Source organism: Oryx dammah, unplaced genomic scaffold (genome assembly GCF_014754425.2).
Source record: "Oryx dammah isolate SB20612 unplaced genomic scaffold, SCBI_Odam_1.1 HiC_scaffold_24, whole genome shotgun sequence".
In the NCBI taxonomy this organism is placed as follows: domain Eukaryota; kingdom Metazoa; phylum Chordata; class Mammalia; order Artiodactyla; family Bovidae; genus Oryx; species Oryx dammah.
The window spans coordinates 30,422,713-30,440,027 of record NW_024070208.1 but is presented as its reverse complement, the minus strand read 5'-3'; the positions used below and the strand labels follow the sequence as shown (position 1 = coordinate 30,440,027).

General features: G+C 40.2%; 1 protein-coding gene across 5 annotated transcripts in view; it reads right to left on the bottom strand.

The window, feature by feature from the left end:
- The window catches only part of KATNAL1 (katanin catalytic subunit A1 like 1), a 55,659-nt gene extending 40,149 nt beyond the window's left edge, over positions 1–15,510 (bottom strand). The window contains exons 1-3 of one of the 5 annotated variants that reach the window (XM_040267508.1): positions 14,771–14,919; positions 4,328–4,425; positions 374–546 (exon numbers count right to left, since the gene is read on the bottom strand). In XM_040267508.1, coding sequence (XP_040123442.1) covers positions 374–535 — 162 coding nt within the window. In that variant the 5' untranslated portion in view covers positions 536–546; positions 4,328–4,425; positions 14,771–14,919. Of the gene's footprint in view, positions 1–373; positions 547–3,506; positions 4,138–4,327; positions 4,426–14,770; positions 14,920–15,153 lie in introns of those variants that run through there. The other 4 variants (XM_040267509.1, XM_040267507.1, XM_040267510.1 and 1 more) reach the window with 4 other exon arrangements.
- Positions 15,511–17,315: the final 1,805 nt, after the last annotated feature.

Genomic DNA, 17,315 nt, shown 5'->3' with positions numbered 1-17,315 from the left:
AAGAGGAAAAAACAATTAGAATCAATTTGAATTAAATGGCTTTGAAATATGTCTCAAAAATATTGAGTAGACCAAAAAGTTTCTTCTGTTTTAAGTAAACCTAAAAGACATATTTTTCATTTTCACCAAGGCTTTTATTGAACAATGTGTTCACTAACTGAACAAACTTTTTGGCCAAATCAATATACTATGAAAAACATATACATGTTAACTAGGAAAGACAGAAAAACTATCCAGAGTACATTTTAAATATATTTCAGCAGTCAGACAAAAGAGAACTATTTGCAAAATCTCAAACTGATTTTCCAGCTCACCTCTCTCCAGTGCAGCAGACCACTGTCCCCACCCCCTGAACACTTCCATGGGCTCTTACCTGCTGCCATCTGCCTTTGACGGCTGGGTCTCTGACTGACTGGCAATGTCTCTGAATCTGCTGTATCACCCCCTGGTAATATACCATGGATGAGTCATAATTTCCAAGTAGTGCATATTCTCTTCCTTTCTTTGCATTGTCACAAATCTCAGCCAAATTCATCCTTCAGAGATCTAAACATAAAATACAATGGCTTTTTATTAAGTTTTCAGTACTGACCTTAAAGCATTTCTTATTACACTTTAAAAGATCTGCTTACTACTACTTTGAAAGTCAAAATGTTTCTCTCATTCTTTGAGGTTATCTGAATGCATCTTATGATGATACTCAACAAAGTTCCCAATTTTGGAAATGCACAGATTACAAAAGAACACCCAAGAAGATAACTAGAGAAATGACACAGCTCTGCACTATCAATTTATGTTACAGCTACATAAATTGGATACCAGTTCTCCTTGCTCATTTATAATCACCACAAGCTGCAATAACAGTAAAGATCAACTTGCCTCATTTTAGTCAGTTTATTCTTGACAATGTAAAGCAAAACATATAAATAGCTCACATTTTCCACTGACATCCACTAAAACTGCAAAAATTATTTTTCACTAAACTATCTGGCCCCAAGAACAAAAAGGGAAGGAACTTTTTGACTTAAGGAACACATTTTAAAACTACAGCCTATAGTTGTCCACGCATCATTTACATACGTTTAAGTGCTTCATACAACTTAAATCTAAGCAAAAACCTGTGAATTTAACTGTCTGATGCTCCCCATCTGGTAATCTTCTATGATCCTGCCATTCTCTAGAGCTTTTTGCCTGTGCAAACCACTATCATTAATCTTCCCCTTCTACAAGAAACTAGGAAAAATACCATCTGAACCTCTGATTTCTATCAAAGCCCTCCAGCTCAGTAATTCTGGCTTTTTTTCCAGGCTTCTCAACAGTCTCCCAAGATCATCCAAGGCTTCTAAGCAAAGATACTTTCCACTGAAAACTGTCCAGAGATCCAGGAGAATGACATCTTGGGAAGGAGTCCAAAGTGACCTACTCTTACTTCCTGGAACAGTAAACCAAGAAATACACTTAGCAGAGAGAAATCATTTTGTCCCATGCTTTCCTGAGGGGATTAAATTTTGATGGGAGTAGCCTGGTTCTTCCTCTCTACCTCTTATCTGTTCTTAAGGGGTTCAGAACCTCTTCCTCAAAACTAACTACAACTACTTCTAGTCATTTTAGCTGACTCCAGTACATTCTTGAAAAGATTAAAGTCATTTCTTTTTATGTGTTCTCCCATTTTAGTTGCCCCTTCTCCCAGCATAGGTTCCCTGAAGGCAGCATTTATGTTACTTGAGAATCACACTGCAGCAAATAGTATACTACTCTCACACAGTAAGAAATTTCATCATTCAGTACATCTACCCACAGAATGTAGGCAACCAAGGAAAGCCTCTTCTTCAAATTACAACTCTTCAAATGAGTCCTTAGACAAAAGCACTAATTCTGCTACTGGATGTAGGCACGCAAAGATGCACAATGGAAATATTTCCATGTAAAGCAGGGTCAGCAAACTTTTCCTGTGAAGGGCTAGAGTAAATATGTTTAGCTTTGAGGGGCAACAGGAAAAATTGAGGGTATTATGTAAGTAGTTATGTGAGAGACAAAAAATGTTCACAATTTTTATCAACAAAATTCAAACTATTACAGTAGTAATCATTGAGTACAACTTTTTGCAGAACAGAGGATATGATTTCATGTAGTTTGGATTCAGAGTCAGTGTTTCTATCAAGATCAACTGCGAATGTTCATGTGTCAGCACTGCTTTTTAATAAGATTTACGCATTTCATGTTTAAAAGTGTCTGTTTACTGAGAGGTATTGTCACATGCTGATATCAAATCACAAGCATATAATTTCCATCCAGCATATTCGCTGTCTGAAAAGTATTTGAAGGTTTTATTCTTCTCTTGGTAAGTCATTACACTGCATATTAATCAATTCCAAATGAAGGTTAAGTGGAAGTATCTCCATTACACAGTTAAATGGATTTTGTAATATGGAAATTTCCTTTGCACTTGCATCAAAGTAGTTTGAGCTCAAATACACTGAAAATCTGGGTGGGAACAGAGATCTCACCTCTTTGCTTTAACTTTTGACAGTGTAGATAGCTATATATTGTAAAATAGCTCAGTACCACTTGTGATTAAAACATTAGCTGGCATCAGCATAACTTTAGTTTTGCATGTAAGCAGTCTGATCCTGAAATTTTCCATTGAATTTATTAAGAAACATTATCAAAAAAAAAAATCAAGTCTGCAGCAAAACTGCTTTCCAAAGCTATTCAGTGTTCAATAACAGTGGATGAAAACAGTTCCTCTCATTCAGAAAAATTTCAAATTAGCCCGTAACCCAAGACTGCAATAGAACTTCGCCACTACAAGCCACGGAACTGCTGTGCGGTAGGGAAATGTCAGGATATACCGCTTCTGACAAAAATTCAAGGAACTGACAATGGTTAAGTCCTCAAGAGCAACACTCCTGCGTCTTAAGACACTAACGGTTTCTTAGCACATGATAGATTCAAATATTCTCTGTAAAATACCTGCTGATTATAAAAAAGTAAAGAACCATCAACTTTAACCACCCTATGTTTTCCCAGCTTTGTAAATTTGTTCACGTAAGCCTTTTTCTCTTCTACACATTTTTTTTTTTTTTACCACCACTAGCTCCAACACATCAGATTGCACTTCAGGTTGTACAGAAGTGTATTCTCAACTTTTTAATAAATATTCCTGTCTGTAGCTATTCCATGAACACTATTCATTAAATGTATTTCTTCAGTAACTTCAAAGTCCCCACTGACTTTGCAAATAAACACTTGAGCTGTTTTGGTAACATCTGTCAATTCATCAAGAACCAAGGAAAACCACTCAAAACCATTTGCCTTGTTTTTTTAATTGACTGATGTCCTCAACTATTCTAGCAATTGTTCTCACCAAAAGGCTAAGTCTTAAACAAGTTTATTTTCTCCAGACACATTTTTTTGGTTGCTACAGTCAAATAAGATTTACTTAAGTCACCATCGGCAAATGACTTTCTTGTTTGGCCAACTAATGAGACACCCAAGAAACTTACTCCGGGTGCAGCCTGATTTTTGTTTTTTAATTTTGTGAAGAAATTCTGCTTGAAAAGATACTCCTTCTTAAGTTTTCTAGCCACTGCTTTCCTACGAATTGGGAATACCACGATGAGTGATTCGTCTGGTAATATCAGTGTAAACTGTATTTCTTCAGCACAGCTGTAGAGTCATTGCACAATAATCACAATGCTTTGTCATCCTGTTCAGTATTCCTCACTTCACTGTGCTTTAAAAGTATAAATACATCAAGTCCATTTTTCTCATCTTTTCTGTTTTTAACGTGACAGGAATCCTCCGATACCAAAGTAAAACGTCAGAGTACAGGGACATGGAGGGCACCTCACACACTGTGACGGCAGTGCACAGCAAGCGGCAGGTGAAAGCGCTGAGACACCATCAAGTCGCTACTGGCACTACTCAACTTTGTACAAAAGCATCCACAGACAATATGAAAACAAATGAGTGTGGTTGTGTCCCAATAAAACTTTATTTACAGACATTGATAACTGAATTCCATTTATTTTCACATGTCACGAAACATTATTCCTCTTTTGACTTCTTTAACTGTTTTAAAAAAAAAAAGATGAAAAAACATTCTTAGTTCGTGTGTGTGTGTGTGTGTGTGTGTGTGTGTGTGTGTTAGTCTCTCAGTATGGTCCGACTCTTTGGGACCCCATGGACCATAGCCCACCAGGCTCCTCTGTCCATGGAATTCTCCAGGCAAGAATACTGAAGTGGGTAGCCATTCCCTTCTCCAGTGGATCTTCCTGACCCAGGGATCAAACCCACATCTCCTGATTGCAGGCAGATTCTTTACCATCTGAGCCATCAGCTGTTCAAAAACATGTTGCAGACTAGATTTGGTCCCCAGACTGTAGTTTGCAAACTCCTGCTTTCAGCTTCTGTCTTAAGAATCTAGGAAAATAAAGGCACATTAAATCCAAAAGAGGTAGAAGGAAGAACATAACACAGCTGAAAGCAAAAATCAATAAAATAGAAACAAGAAAAAAATTTTCTATGTAGTAAAAAGCTGGTTCTTTGAAGAGATCACTAAAAATGATTAAACCTCTAGTTATACTAATCAAGAAAGGGAGAAAGAAAACACAAATTACCAAAATCAGGAATGAAGGAGAGGCCATCACTACAAACTGTAGGGATAAAGTCACAACATACCAAAGCTATTTCTGAAGAAGAAATAATTAATGTGAATAGTCCTGTGTCAATCAATGAAATTCAATTTGTAGTTTAAAATCTTTCCACCAAAGAAAAACAACAACAACAAAAAAAAAAAACCAACACTCCAAATCCAAAAGACTTCATGAATGAACTCTTCCAAGTATTTAAGGGAAAAAAATAAAATAATTTCCAAACAAACTCTCAGAAAAAGAAACGGGTGGAAAAACTTCCAACTCATATTTTAAGACCAGTGTTAGCCTGATACCAAAACCAGACATTATAAGAAAAGAAACTTACCTACCAGTATCCCTCAGGAACATAGATACAAAAATATTTAAATTTTAGATAATCAAGTCAAGTATATAAAGAGGATAATGCATTATGACCAAGTGGAGTTTATATAAAAAATTCAAGGTGGTATCTATTTAAAAAACCAATCAATTTTAAGAGACTAGAAATAAAACATGATTATCTGAACAGATGCAGAAAAAGTAGTGGACAAAACTCAATACCATTCATGATAAGAACTCTTAGCAAACTGAGAATAGAAATTCCTCAATCTAGTAAAGAGCAGCTATCATCAGATTAACTGTGAAAAAACTGAATGCTGCTGCTGCTAAGTTGCCTTGGCCATGTCGGACTCTGTGCGACCCCATAGACAGCAGCCTACCAAGCTCCCCTGTCTCTGGGATTCTCCAGGCAAGAACACTGGAGTGGGTTGCCATTTCCTTCTCTAATGCGTGAAAGTGAAGTCACTCAGTCGTGTCCGACTCTTAGCAACCCCATGGACTGCAGCCTACCAGACTCCTCCATCCATGGGATTTTCCCAGCAAGAATACTGGAGTGGGTTGCCATTGCCTTCTCCAGAAAAAACTGAATACTCTCTCCAAAAATCAAGAAAGAACAAGCAAGGCCAGTGAATCTCCTCTCAACGGTTCTATTCAACATGAGAACTATGGGTTCTAACCAGTGCAAGTAGCCAAGAAAAAAATAAAAGGGATACATATTAGAAAAGTGGAAGGAAAATTGCTCTTATTCACATACAATGTTAACTGTTAATGGAGAAAATCCTAAGGAATCTATAATAATTTCTAGAACTAATAAGTGAGTTTTGTAAAGTTGCAGGATACAAGATTAATATTAAAAAATCAATCGTATTTCTACATATTAACAATAAAAAATTGAAAACTAAAGTCAAAACAGTAAAATAATTCAAAAATACTAAATACTCCAGGGATAAACAGAACAAAATATATGTAAGATCTGGGCACTGAGAAACTAAGGATGACCTAAGTTAACAGATATACATACATGTGTGTATGTGCACATCCATTTATGAACTGAAACCCTCAATGTCAATTCTCTTGAAAGTGATCCACAGACTCAATGAAATCCCAATCAAGATCCCAGCAGCCTTTCTTATAAAAACTGACAAGCTGATTCAACATGGAAATTCAAAGGACACAGAACGGCCAAAACAGTTTCATAAATTATAGTAAACTAGGACAACTTGTACTGATTCCAAGATTTATTATAAAATTAATAGGAATCAAGACGGCATGGGATTGGCATAAAGATAGACACAGACCAATGGAACAAATCAGAGTCCAGAAAGATCGATACATATATGGCCAATTAATTTTTGACAAAGTTGTCAAGGCAAATCAACGAAAAAATATATTTTTTCTCCAAAAAAGGTGTTGAAACAGCTAGATATCCATATTAGGAAGAATAAAAATTCTGAATCTCAAGTCTTACCTCACAACATATACAAAATTTAACTCAAAATGAATGATTCAAGTATAAGAGTTAAAACTACAAAACTTGCAACCTAAGATTGTGGGGGTGTTTTGTACTGGTCCCCCAAACCCCAGTTTCTACAAAGCAATGTGTAATGGGCCACTCGGTAAAAGCATATGCAGCAGACTGCATTACTGAAGAATCCTAAATTTAGGGAACCCAAATCTATCATACTGAACACCATGCATGCCTACCCTTTGTTCCAGATGAAGATATTATCTTTCTTTCAAGGCTGTAAGCAAGCCTAACCTTTCCTCTGGACACTGTATCTACCTACTAAGGCTGTTCAATTAGGTATTTCAATTATCCAGGGTAGTCTTTGTCTTTTCTATATTGAATCTTTTTTTTTTTTTTTTTGGTCTATCACACGTCTTTCTTCCTTTCTTGGTTTATTCTCTTGTTCAGTTGTTGTGTCTGACTTTTTGCCACCCCCATAGACTGCAGCACACCAGCCTCCCTTGTCCTTCACCATGTCACGGAGTTTGCTCAAACTCATGTCCATTGAGTCAGTGATGCTACCTAACCAACTCATCCTCTGCTCCCTCCTTCTTTTTTTGCCTTCAATATTCCTCAGCATCACAGTCTTTTCCAATGTGAGTCGGCTCTTTGCATCAGGTAGCCAAAGTATTGGACCTTTAGCATTAGTTCTTCCAATGAATAATCACGGTCAGTTTCCTTGAGGATTGACTGGTTTGATCTCACTGTCCAAGGTACTCTCAAGAGTCTTCTCCAGCAACACAATTCAAAAGCATCAATTTTTCAGCACTCGGGCTTCTTTATGGTCCAACTCTCACATCTGTACATGACCAGTGGAAAAATCGTAGCTTTGACTATATGAACCTTTGTCAACAAAGTGATGTCTCTACTTTTTCATAGGCTGTCTAGGTTTATCATAGCTTTCCTTCCAAAGAGCAAGTGTCTCCTTTATAGAATACATTTTCTGTACATGGGGAGTAAAATAAAATTTTGAGACTATGCATGTCTTAAAACACCTTTATTAAACTATCTTCATACTTCAGTGATAGTTGGGCTGATTACTGAATTTTCATTTGCAAATAATTTCTTTTAAAAATGTAAAAGCATTGCTCTATTACCTTCTAAGTTTCAAGATTAAGTTGAGGCAACTAAAGTCATTCAAATTCCTAATTGCTTATATATCATGTCTTTTTCCCTTTTTGCAAACTTATAGGATCTTCTCTTTGACACAAGTTTCCTAAAACTGTTGTTGATATGCTTTGACATGGGTCTATATGGGATTCCTTCAAACTAGAAACTAGTGTCTTTCAATTTTAGGAAAACTTCTGAATTAGTTCGTTGATGATTTCTTTCCATTTTTCTCTCTTCTGAACACCTTTTATTTAGCTATTGGACTTTCTAGGTTAGCCCTCTAATTTTCTTATTTTCTCTCTCTGCTGTTTTGCTCAACTTTCTTCTAGATTTTCTCAACTTTGTATTCTAGCTCCTCTCTATAAAGTATGTTTCTCCTTTTGCTCTTTATTATTAAAGTATATAACACAGAGTAAACACATCTTCAGTGAATTTTAAAACAGATTACACCCAGGTAACACCCACATCAAGATATGGAACATTTTCACACCCCACTGAAGCCATGTCTCCTCACAATTAGTACTTGCCTTCCAGGGCAACTACTATTCTCACTTCCATTGCCAATGAATGTTGTGTGCTTTTTTAAAATCAGCTTTATTGAAGTATAATTTTTATACCATGAAATTCACTCATTTTAAGAGTAAAATTTTATTTCTTTTGAAAAATGTGTACAACTGCATGCATTCTTCCATTCCTTAATCACCACAGATTTGTCTTTTCTGGAATGTGACATAAATACAATCTTATTGCATATATTCTGCTGTTTGACTTCTTTCATTTAGAATAACACTTTTGAGATTCAACCATATTGTTGTATACATCGGTAATTTGATGCTTTTATTGCCGAGTAGCACCTCATTATATGAATATACTAAAATGCATTTATTCATTCACCAGTTCTCCATAATGCACTTCACAGAAACAACGAAAAGTACAGGATACATCCTTGACCAAGACTTCACAGGATTGGCACTGAGGTTATATCTAAAATTTCAAAGTACAAAAAATACAATCCATTATAAGAGTGAGACAAATGCTACAACATATAGCAGAATTATTGCTATTATCAAAAGCATTTGATTATCTAACAGTAACTACTAAGTAAGTATACCTAAAAACACAGGAGCAAGCCATTTAAAAATGAATAGATAGGTTTGAAAAAGAATCAAGAACAACTTCTAGCATTAAAGTGAAATGTTCACTGAAATGAAAAACTCACTGCATTGAGGAAACAGCAGATCAGGCACAGATGAAAAGAGGATCAAGCAACCAGAATACAGGGCTACCGAACTTGTCCAGAATGCAGCACATAAACACAGAATAAGTAAGCAAAGATAAGAAACGCAGAGAGTACAAAGACATGGCCCAATATATGTCTACTACAAATTCTAGGAGAAAAAAAGGGGAGAGCAATATTCAATACATAATGGCTAAAACTTTTTCAAAATCTATACAAGACAGTAACTCTGTTTCAAAATAAATAAAAACAAGTCCACATCTAGGACAACTTAGTAAAACTGCAAAACCTATAAGCAATAGAGAGAAATGATATACTGTCAACAAAGGAAAAATAATATATTGACAGCTAACTTTTCAAAAGGAATATTGGAAGCCTGGAGGAAGCAGAATAATATCTCTCATGCGCTACTAGTTGGAGGCTGCCAATCTAGACTGGTATACCAAGCTAAACTATTCAAGTGTGAAGGCAATATTAAAATTTCAGGCAGAAAAACCTGGGTATGAATCCAGGCACCACAAACTTTTAGTTGTGATCTCAAGCAAATCATGTAACTTCTCTCAGCCTCAGTTCTACATCTATAAAATATGGAAAATAATATTTATCATCACAAGGTTATTGCAAAAATGAAATGTGAAATACATTAACATATTCCAAGCACATAACATTGAATCAATGTAAGCTATTATTTTCACTCCACACTCAACACTAATGCATAAGTTTGAAGCAGCTACTTTCAACTAACCCAGTTTTCATTATAATTTCTAGAAGCTGTACCACAATTTTAATTACTGCTATGGTTTTTCCTGTGGTCATGTATAGATGTGAGAGTTGGACTGTGAAGACAGCTGAGCACCGAAGAATTGATGCTTTTGAACTGTGGTGTTGGAGAAGACTCTTGAGAGTCCCTTGGACTGAAAGGAGATCCAAGCATTCCATTCTGAAGGAGATCAACCCTGGGATTTATTTGGAAGGAATGATGCTAAAGCTGAAACTCCAGTACTTTGGCCACCTCATGCAAAGAGTTGACTCACTGGAAAAGACTCTGATGCTGGGAGGGATTGGGGGCAGGAGGAGAAGGGGACGACAGAGGATGAGATGGATGGATGGCATCACCAACTCGATGGACATGAGTTTGAGTGAACTCCGGGAGTTGGTGATGGACAGGGAGGCCTGGTGTGCTGCGATTCATGGGGTCGCAAAGAGTCGGACACAACTGAGCGACTGAACTGAACTCAACTGAACCATAACCTCTTTGAATAGAGGTTTTAAAAGGTTTAACCATTTAAACTTTTTGAAATATAAAAGGATTTTAAAAAATAATCTCCTTGAATTTAAATTAGAGGAGTTTCTAGGACTTTTAAATGGTCAGGTTACATCTGAAGGAGGCATAGATATTTTAACAATGCCACATACTTGACAATACTGCTCTTATTTTGAGCATTATCATGTATTCAAAAATGAATCAGCATCTTCTTACAATATTTACAATTGAACTGACCCAGTAGAGTTGCCCTATACACAACAGTCCAAGTAATGTCTTCAAGGAGAGTTCTAGTCTTAGGACAAAAAGAAGAGCTCAGTTCAAGTTCATGCTCAGACCAAGAAGAAAAAATACTGCCTCATTTGGTTCTACATAATTATGACTTGTCTCCTTCATGACCCAGATCTAAACGTAACAAATTCCTGGTTCCAACTTACCTCTCCAACAGGATCTCCAACCATACCCTTCTCTTCTTTAAATCTACCATCAACCTACAATACAAATGCACACACACACAGCTTTCTTCCCAGCATAACTGGATTTCTCTCTTACACCAAGACTAAGATACACATTTGGGAAAACTAACATGTGAAGTCATGTGGGCCTTAGGAAGCATCACTACAAACAAAGCTAGTGGAGGTGATGGAATTCCAGTTGAGCTATTTCAAATCCTAAAAGATGATGCTATGAGAGTGCTGCACTCAATATGCCAACAAATTTGGAAAACTCAGCAGTGGCCATGGGACTAGAAAAGGTCAGTTTTCATTCCAATCCCAAAGAAAGGCAATGCCAAAGAATGCTCACACAATTGCACTCGTCTCACATGCTAGTAAAGTAATGCTCAAAATTCTCCAAGCCAGGCTTCAGCAATACGTGAACCATGAACTTCCAGATGTTCAAGCTGGATTTAGAAAAGGCAGAGGAACCAGAGATCAAATTGCCAACATCCGCTGGATCATCAAAAAGGCAAGAGAGTTCCACAAAAACATCTATTTCTGCTTTATTGACTATGCCAAAGCCTTTGACTGTGTGGATCACAATAAACTGTGGAAAATTCTGAAAGAGATGGGAATACCAGACCATCTGACCTGCCTCTTGAGAAATCTGTATGCAGGTCAGGAAGCAACGGTTAGAACTGGACATGGAACAACAGACTGGTTCCAAATAGGAAAAGGAATACATCAGGCTGTATATTGTCACCCTGCTTATTTAACACCAGATGCAGAGTACATCATGAGAAATGCTGGGCTGGATGAAGCACAAGCTGGAATCAGGATTGCTGGGAGAAAATTCATAACCTCAGATATGCAGATGACACCACCCTTATGGCAGAAAGTGAAGAAGAACTAAAGAGTCTCTTGATGAAAGTGAAAGAGGAGAGTGAAAAAGTTGGCTTAAAGCTCAATATTCAGAAAACTAAGATCATGGCATCTGGTCCCATCACTTCATGGCAAACAGATGGGGAAACAATGGCTGATTTTATTTTTTCAGGCTCCAAAATCACTGCAGATGGTGACTGCAGCCATGAAATTAAAAGACGCTTATTCCTTGGAAGGAAAGTTATGACCAACCTAGACAGCATATTAAAAAGCAGAGACACTACTTTGCCAATAAAGGTCCGTCTAGTCAAGGCTATGGTTCTTCCAGTAGTATGGATGTGAGAGTTGGACTGTGAAGAAAGCTGAGCATGGAAGAATTGATGCTTTTGAACTGTGGTGTTGGAGAAGACTCTTGAGAGTCCCTTGGATTGCAAGGAGATCCAACCAGTCCATCCTAAAGGAGATCAGTCCTGGGTGTTCACTGGAAGGACTGATGTTGAAGCTGAAACTCCAATACTTTGGACACCTTTTGAGAACAGCTGACTCATTTGAAAAGATCCTAATGCTGGGAAAGATTGAAGGCAGGAGGAGAAAGGGACAACAGAGGATGAGATGGTTGCATGGCATCACCAACTCAATGGACATGAGTCTGAGTGAACCCCGGGAGTTGGTGATGGACAGGGAGGCCTGGTGTGCTGCAGTCCATGGAGTCACAAAGAGTCGGACAAGACTGAGCGACTAAACTGAACTGAATAACCAGCTTATTCTCAGAACCCAAAATTGCTTTGGATGTCACTATAATTTTTACATTAATTTTTAAGTTAATTCTTTTGTCTCCACAGTAATAGTTTTTAAGTAGGAAAGCAAATATTTTCAAACTAATTTTTAATGTGAGTGAAAGCTGTTTAGTCATGTCCAACTCTTTGCAACCCCATGGGCTATACAGTCCACAGAATTCCCAAGGCCAGAATACTGGACTGGGTAGCCATTCCCTTCTCCAGAGGATCTTCCAAATCCACGTCTCCTGCACTGTAGGCGGATTCTTTACCAGCTGAGACACCGGGGAAGCCCAAGAATACTGGAGTGGGTAGCCTATCCCTTTTCCAGTGGATCTTCCCCACCTAGGAGTCAAACCAGGGTCTCCTGCATTGTGGGCTGATTCTTTACCATCTGAGCTACTAGGGACTCTTATCTAATTCAGTTATAATATTTACATGTGAAGTTTAAGAAAAAAGTTCTGCTTTAAACTATTTTTATCTTTCTAAAATACAAACCTGTTAAGGCCACTACATGTGTGCTCAGTAGCTAAGTCATGTTAGACTCTTTTGCAACCCCATGGACTATAGCCTGCCAGGCTCCTCTGTCCATGGGATTTCCCAGGCCAGAATGTAAGAGTGGGTTGCCATTTTCCTCCTCCAGGGGATCTTCCTGACCCAGGGATTTAACTTGAGTCTCCTGCATTGCAGGCGGGTTCTTAACCACTGAGCCACCTGGGAAGCCCAATAAGGCCACTACTCCACTGGAAATTCTTCAATATTGACCCCATGTTGAAGAAAAATTCTAGATTCTTTATCATGGTACCAAGTACTTTTGAGATCTGGTCTCTCCACTAAACTGCAAGTATTCTGGGTTTCAGTCATCACAACAGTCAAGGATTCCCCAAACACAAAACACTCAAATCTCTCCTTTGCTTTTGCTACGCCATTTGCCTAGAACGGCCTTCCTCAGCCTCACTCCAATAAAAGCTTAATAAACTTTCCTAGCACAAGTCCAATGTCACATCATTCTGGAGATTTCTCTTAATCTCCTTAGACAGAGTCACAATCCTCCCCAAGGGTACAAAGGATGCCATCAGTGGTTGAGATCACCATTTAGATGAGTTAGACCCACTTGGGTTGAAATTCCAGGTTCACATCTTACTCAGCTATGACCTTATTCAGCTATGGGCAAGGTCTCTGAGGCTGTTTCCTCATCTCTAAATAACAGGAGCTACTTCATAGGATTGTTGTGAGGATAAAATAAGAGGCTGCATGCAAAATATGCCTCCCGTAGAGTAAGTATTCAATACATGTTATTGTGAAATTGTGATATAATATCACTATAACGTATTCCCATTCTGGGCTCACAGCAACTTGCACTTGTCTCTCCACACTATTGTGATGACATGACTGTGTGCCCATGCAGGATACAGATTTTCTTCTATCAGCTCTTAATTCCCACTACCTGGCATATTGCCTTGTGCATAATAGATCCTTAACAAATCCTGAATGAATGAATGAGTAAATCCTAAATGAATAAATATTTCAAATTCCTTATGTATAACATAAGGCCTTGATTTTTTTCCCCCAGTGGCCTTATTAAACTTATTTATCTCCTCCTACAAAACTGCTTCTTTAAATAAAGTTTACAGTGACCAAAGAGAAAATGAATCTTATAGTGAGAGAAAATTAATTTTACAGTGACCTTAAGTTGTCTTCTTGTTTAGAAACATACACACACAAAATAAGCCCATACTGCACCAATAATTTTCCAACACATCATTGTAAAATACCAGATTTCTAGGATGGTTATCTATCTACTGAAAAATTTTCAAAGGGTGGACTAGGCAGGTTTTCTAAATCTGTATCAGCTTCCTTACCTCCAGGGCCTGGGCAAACTTGCATTTAAAAAAAGAAAGAACAGGGCGCTTTTCATTCTGAAAAATGGTCCTAAGAAATTTTGAAAAAAACTGTAATAATAGAAGAAAATAATTACTACCACTGCTCAAAATTTTGTTTAAAAAGACAATCCTATAATTTAAAAAAAATAGTAATTTAAAGTAGAATTAATCTTTAAAATGGCATCAAAATATGTGTAGGCAGTGTTCAGGCTAGTAGGCTGAGGTGAAGGAGCGCTCACTTTGTAATCTTGACCCTCAATAAATAAAATGCAAAACGAAAAAAATATCAGATACTACAATACAACAGCATGGTACCTTTTATCTACTTCCACACTTAACCTTTAAACATTAATGCCCTTTGAGGAATTATTAACCAATGGGTTTAATTAATGTAAACACCTCTGAACTACTTCAGAATAAATCTGATCAAGTACCTAGCAATAAAGGAGCGAATCAGGGAAAGGAGAAAAATCGGTTAAAATATAGTTTTTCGGGTCGCCCATCAAAAGTGTGCCATACATACGGTTCTGCACCAAGAGGCAGCAACTAGGGAGGGAGAGAGGCGCCGAAGGCCCGAGGCCCCGCAGCCCCGGAGGCGACTCCTCCCCGACTCTACGCGGGGCGGTGGCCGGGCCGGGGTGGACACAGCGCTGCAGCCGGGGCGGGACAAATGACAGGACGGAACGCCCGAGTCTCACCTCCACTTCCCCTTTAGTTCTCAGAACCCCATTCAGCGACCACCCCAGAACCCCCTCACCACAGACAGACTCTCCCTGTCTCCCCCGGCCGGCTCAAAGTTTATCGGTCTTTCCCAGCTGTCGGGGCCGCCGGGCTTTGTAGTTCGCCCGTCCGGGCCGAGCCACCAAGGCCGCAGGCCCGAGGAGCCGCTGAACTACAATCCCCATAATGCCCCGCGCGCCCACCGCTCGCGCTCTCTCTCACCCTTTCTCGCGCAGCACTCAGTGTCCCCCGCCGCGCCTGGCCTCAGCGTCTCGGGCAGCGGGAGCTGGGGTGTGGCTGTCCACCCAAGCACCCCACCACCGGCTCTCTCGCGGGCCCCCGTCCCTCTCGGACTCATTACCTTGGTGCCGCAGGTCGGCCGACCGTTTTTGCCGCGGTCCAGGTGGGGTGGGGGTGGGGCACAAGCCGCCGCCGCCGCCGCCGCCGCGGAGTCCGTTAGTTCGCGACGAGCGTGAAGAGGCGGCGGCGGTGGCGGCCGGTTGCCATGACAGCCGTGGGCCGCGCGGTGGGGCTGACGGAGAGCGCGAGGGTTCGGAGTCGGCTCGGGGAGGAGCCTGGGCAGCGGCAGGGGCTGCGGGGACAGGGAGGCGCGAGGGTGCGCGGTAGAGCGGAGGGAGACGGTGACACTGAGAAGGACGGCTGATGAGCTGAGCTCCGGGGCCGCCAAAGAGTCCTGCACTGCAGCATCCAACCCCCGTGCCAGGACGCGAGTCCGCTCTCTCTTGAGAGAGATGCGGGTGGCGTCAGAGGAAGGAGCGGCGCCGGCTCTGGAAAGGGCGCCGGTCCAGCCCCTCCCCCGCCGCCCATCCAGGCAGCCTCCTCTGGCCCGGCCGTCTGGCGTGTTTGAAACCTAAAAGCCACCTCTTTGGGGCTTCTTTACAAGTAAAAACCAAATCTGCACCCTTTCACACCTCCTTTCTGCCATTTTCTGAGTGGAATAAAACGAATCATTTAGTAAAATATATGCACACGGCCTTTGAAATTATTCAGAAGGCTTGAGAATTTTGTTAAGTGGCGTTGATTTCAATTGACAGCTGGTCTCTAATAACCCTTGACTAATCGGTGTGGGGGAGGAGGAAATGGCAACCCACTCCAGTATTCTTGCCTGGGGAGTCCCGTGGACAGGGGAGCCTGGTGGGCTGCTGTCCACGGGGTCCCACAGAGTTTGACACGACTGAAGCGACTTAGCATGCATGCATGCTTTGGAGAAGGAAATGGCAACCCACTCCAGTATTCTTGACTGGAGAATTCCAGGGACAGAGGAGCCTGGTGGGCTGCTATATATGGGGTCGCACAGAGTCGGACACAGCTGAGCGACTTAGCAGCAGCAGCAGCAATCGGTGTGGACTGGTCGTGACCCGCCTCAGATGCAGTGAAGTTAAGAGCAACAACTTCTAAAACCCAATTCACTGATAACCAGGGGCAGGTGAATCGCCTTGATGCTCAACGTTTTCGTCGGCAAAATGGAGGTAACAGCTGCTTCACAGGACTTGTGAGAAATAAAAACTTTGATACTAATGAAGCATCCTAAAATGCTGGGATTTAAACATAATTTTTAAGTATTAGCTTTTTGATGATCAGAGCCAGAAGAGTGGGAGCCTGGAGGAGAGGGTGTAGTCTGCTTGAAGAGAGAATTTTTCTGTGATGGAAAAGTTCTGTATCTTACTTAGGATTTGGGTTAGGAGGCTTCTCTGGTAGCTCAGCTGGTAAAGAATCCAACTGCAATGCAGGCGACCCTGGTTAGATTCCTGGGTCGGGAAGATACCCTGGAGAAAAGAAGGGCCACCTACTCCAGTATTCTGGCCTGGAGAATCCCCATGGACAGAGAAGCCTGGTGGGCTACAGTCCGTGGGGTCACTAAGAATCCGACATGACTGAGCAACTTTCACTTTAGGAGGGTGTATGCATTTGTCAAAACCCATGAAATGCTACTTTTATATCTGTACGTTTCACTGTAAGTAAATTTACCTCAAAAAGGAACGTTGAAAATATTACCTATTGTTATTAGAGCTGTTGTTAAGTCTTTTTAAGCCGTGTCTGACTCGTTATGACCCCATGGACTACAGCACCCCAGCCTCCTCTGTCCTCCACCATCTCCCAGAGTTTCCTCAAATTTATGTCCTCCGAGTCGGTGATGCCATCCAACCATCTCATCCTCTGTCGCCCCCTTCTCCTCTTGCCCTCAATCCCAGCATCAGGGTCTTTTCCAATGAGTCAGCCCTTCAGATCAGGTGGCCGAAGTATTGGAGCTTCCGCATCAGTCCTTCCAGTGAGCTGTAGACATTAATAGAGACCATATACATATTCTAGATCCAGTTGCCAGAAATGTAGATGAGGAAAATGAGGCCTACAGATTGAAGTAAATGGAGGAGGAAGTAGGGATTACTGGCCCTGTTGTTTTCTAGTAATAAATGTCTCTCCAGAAATCATGATTGAAAATAGCAAGCTGCCATGTATGTCATCCAGTTTTCAGTTGGGGTCACCTTGTCCACAGAGGTTTTG